General features: G+C 49.2%; 1 protein-coding gene across 1 annotated transcript; it reads left to right on the top strand.

The window, feature by feature from the left end:
* The first annotated feature begins 1,249 nt into the window (after positions 1-1,249).
* On the top strand, positions 1,250-2,800 carry LOC100273454 (uncharacterized). Its single transcript, NM_001147891.1, has 3 exons — positions 1,250-1,396; positions 1,487-1,600; positions 1,727-2,800. Exons 1-3 carry the CDS (start codon positions 1,317-1,319, stop codon positions 2,607-2,609), a joined length of 1,077 nt encoding a protein of 358 aa, NP_001141363.1. The 5' UTR covers positions 1,250-1,316; the 3' UTR covers positions 2,610-2,800.
* The last annotated feature ends 1,014 nt before the right edge of the window (positions 2,801-3,814 follow it).

Below are 3,814 nucleotides of genomic sequence, written 5' to 3'. Positions count from 1 at the left end.
TGCCGAGTGCCCGACAAAAAGCACTCGGCAAAGGAGGCTTTACCGATGCACTGTTTGTCGAGCCTTCTTTGCCGAGTGTTTTTAAGGCTTCGCCGAGTGCTTCAGGCACTCGGCAAAGCTATTGATTCCGGTAGTGACTTCCAAGTGTACACAGTACTATGAGTTTTCGGAAATTAAGTTTATTTTGTAAAGTTCGGTAGTACTGATGGCATGTACAACCCTGACACTGTTGCACGGTACTATAAGTATAAGACACAACTAAAACACAACATAATACAATGGGCATGTCTAAAACATGTGTCTTACTATATTCATTACACCAATCAAAGCATTCAATAAATCAAATTGACCAATCAGCTAGTCTCCTGCATCAAGCATAGAGCTAAGACACTATGTCTTCGTCAAGGTACACTATCTTTATTTTTTTTTGCATTCATCCTTTTAGACACACTCGAAGACAGTTCTAGACTCTTATTGTACATACCCTGAGATGCTGACTAATTTTTGGATGTAATGGTTAATTAAGAGTGTATTTGGTTTAGAAGTGCAGGAGGATAGAGTGGTTTCATTCCAATTTTTTGGATGTTTGGTTTCCAACAAAATAAGAACGGAGCGGCTTCTGAATCTCCATATGTAAATTTATTACAAATAGTTGGAACACTCTCGCTCCATAAAAACGACCGGATGCGAGTGCTCTCCTGGACACGAGCGCTCTCCCCTCTCTCCTTCCTCCTACACTCATACGGCTCTTCTCCAACCAAACAAAGAATGGAATGGCTCCGCTGTATTCTACTATTCAACCAAACAAAAAATGGAACGGCCATGTTCTTCTTGTCAAACGCAGAATAGGATGACTTCATTCTTAAATACTGGAATGGAATCACTACATTTTATTTGACTCTCCAATCAAATGCATTCTAAACGGAACTAGCCTTGAGAGCGTATGCATATCAGTACCTGTTGTACATACTTTGATATAGCTGTAACCTGGTGTGTTCAAGTCAAGTCTAAAATTGCTGCACATAAACTTGACAATAATGTACATGGAATCTCGTGACTTCACATACAGTTCACAGATGGCGACTCATGCCGCTACCGAATCATCAGTAGGGATTACAAGCGTTAGCCGCCGCCATCTTGCCGAAACCGACGGACGTCACGTCACCATATATATGTAATATGTCCATGAGAGCTGAGCGCAGTTCTCCTATTTATGTCCAAGTTCGTGGTTAGTGATTACGACCAGCAAGTCACAAGTGAGGGCGGGAGAGGTTGAGGTTGAGGAAGAGCAGAGGAATCCATTCCAGGAGTGTTTAATGGCGGGAGGCAAGGAAGCGCACGGGTGGGCAGCCAGGGATGTCTCTGGTCACCTCTCCCCTTACCACTTCTCACGGAGGTATTGCTTTCCTTGCTGCAGTCTACAACTTGTGCACTAGTTCATCATCTTCGTGGACTGAAATGCTGCGCCGGCTGATTTCGATTTCAGGGTTCAGAGAGACGACGACGTCACCATCAAGGTGCTCTTCTGCGGGCTTTGCCACACTGACCTCCACGTCATCAAGAACGAGTTTGGCAACGCCAAGTACCCCGTCGTTCCCGGGTAACTATACATGTTCACCAACACCCAAGCCATTCCATTTTGCAAGCGAGGACAGGGATTTACTCAGACGGCCGCAGCAAAGCAACAAATTAACCACCCTAGGCTCGCTCATCCTTTCGGGCGCAGGCACGAGATCGTCGGCGTCGTCACCGACGTCGGCTCCGGCGTCACAAGCTTCAAGCCCGGCGACACGGTGGGCGTGGGCTACTTCGTCGACTCCTGCCGCAGCTGCGACAGCTGCAGCAAGGGGTACGAGAGCTACTGCCCGCAGCTCGTGGAGACGTCCAACGGCGTGAGCCTGGACGACGATGACGGCGGCGCCACCACCAAGGGCGGCTTCTCCGACGCCCTCGTCGTCCACCAGCGCTACGTGGTGCGGGTCCCGGCCAGCCTGCCGCCCGCCGGGGCCGCGCCGCTGCTGTGCGCCGGCGTCACCGTGTTCAGCCCCATGGTGCAGTACGGCCTGAACGCGCCGGGGAAGCACCTGGGCGTCGTCGGCCTCGGCGGCCTCGGCCACCTGGCCGTCCGCTTCGGCAAGGCGTTCGGGATGAAGGTCACCGTCATCAGCACGTCGCTGGGCAAGCGGGACGAGGCCCTCGGCCGCCTCGGTGCCGACGCGTTCCTGGTCAGCCGCGACCCCGAGCAGATGAGGGCGGCGGCGGGCACCTTGGACGGCGTCATCGACACGGTGTCGGCCGACCACCCTGTCGTGCCGCTGCTGGACCTGCTCAAGCCGATGGGCCAGATGGTCGTCGTCGGCCTGCCCACCAAGCCGCTCCAGGTGCCTGCCTTCAGCCTCGTCGCCGGCGGGAAGCGCGTGGCCGGGAGTGCCGGCGGCGGCGTCGGGGAGTGCCAGGCCATGCTCGACTTTGCCGGCGAGCACGGGATCACCGCGGATGTGGAGGTCGTCGGGATGGACTACGTCAATACCGCCATCCAGCGCCTAGAGAGGAACGATGTCAGGTACCGCTTCGTTGTCGACGTCGCGGGCAGCAAGATTGGAGGCTAGGCATCACCATTCCTAGTGTTCTGTCGATCGACGTGTGATTTGCTTCTTCCTCGAGCGTGTCTTATTGTTCTGGTTGGAGCACGTACGCGGCCATCACACGCAGGCGTGGATAATAAACAAGGTAGAGTTTCGGGTTGTGTCGTTTCTGGATGTATGGTGCCGGTGGATAATAAACAAGCTTGGTGTGGTCGAAGTGAGCTCGCAAACTCCATGGCACGCAAGGGCGGTCTCTCCTTTGACTAGCTCGTCAATGGCAACCTTCTCCCTCATCCCTTCGTCCGGCGGAAAGCTCAATGGCGGAAGGCTACTTTGGAAAATTGAATCTTCTCCGGTATTTCTAGAAATTGAGCGAGAAATTAAACTAATTTCTCGTTCAATCCCCGAGAATACCAAAGAACATTTAAGTTTCCAAACTAGCCTTTAAAAAACGAGGTGAATTCTTAACCCCGTGGAGAATTGGTCTAATTTAAATGTGGCAAAGGACAACCTCGAGAGGGCTGGTTCTCCAACTCCCATTCTCGATCCCCGCATCTTAATCCCGTTTTCATATGCGCACCTATATATCACTATGATTTGGAGGGAAGTCAAGAAACGATACCGATCTATGACAGTGTTCTGACAATAGCACTAAAAATCCATGTCTCTAAAGAATCGCACCTGTTTCACCAAATAGATTTAGAAAATAACAATCCTTTGAATTCTGCTGCTTCCTTCACATACACATGTACCTAATTGCCCCTATAGCATTTCAATCTCTCCTTTCTATAATTCTATCTCTTTAGTCCATACAAAACTACACAAATAGATAGGCAAATACAAGTTCCATTTTAGTAAAGTTAAGCAAATTATATTGCATATAACGTGATCGATCCATATGCCATACATGTTGCACATTACATATTTATAACCAAGTTAGCCCTTCAAACATCTCAAAAGAACTACTTCATACTACATGGTTCACAAAATACCACATAATTCCATGTCAGAGTACTAAGCCATCTTATCCTAGCTAGTGATGCTAAGTTAGCCATTGAAACATCTCAAAAGAATTACTAAACGACATGGTTCACAAAATACCACACAATCCCATGCCACAACACTAAGGCCCTGTTTGTTTCCACTTATAGATTATATAATCTAAATTATAATCTAGATTGTATAATCTGGATTATTTGCTCTGGATTAAATAAGCTAGGTGCTACTGT

The sequence above is a fragment of the Zea mays genome, chromosome 7 (genome assembly GCF_902167145.1).
Source record: "Zea mays cultivar B73 chromosome 7, Zm-B73-REFERENCE-NAM-5.0, whole genome shotgun sequence".
Lineage (NCBI taxonomy): Eukaryota > Viridiplantae > Streptophyta > Magnoliopsida > Poales > Poaceae > Zea > Zea mays.
This window is presented reverse-complemented; position numbering and strand designations above follow the sequence as displayed.

Bases quoted from the DNA above. Each gene is read 5' to 3' on its own strand.
- LOC100273454 (NM_001147891.1), top strand. From the start codon at position 1,317: ATGGCGGGAGGCAAGGAAGCGCACGGGTGGGCAGCCAGGGATGTCTCT. The intron at 1,397-1,486 runs GTATTGCTTTCC...TTTCGATTTCAG, and splicing joins CCTTACCACTTCTCACGGAG to GGTTCAGAGAGACGACGACG. The intron at 1,601-1,726 runs GTAACTATACAT...TTTCGGGCGCAG, and splicing joins AAGTACCCCGTCGTTCCCGG to GCACGAGATCGTCGGCGTCG.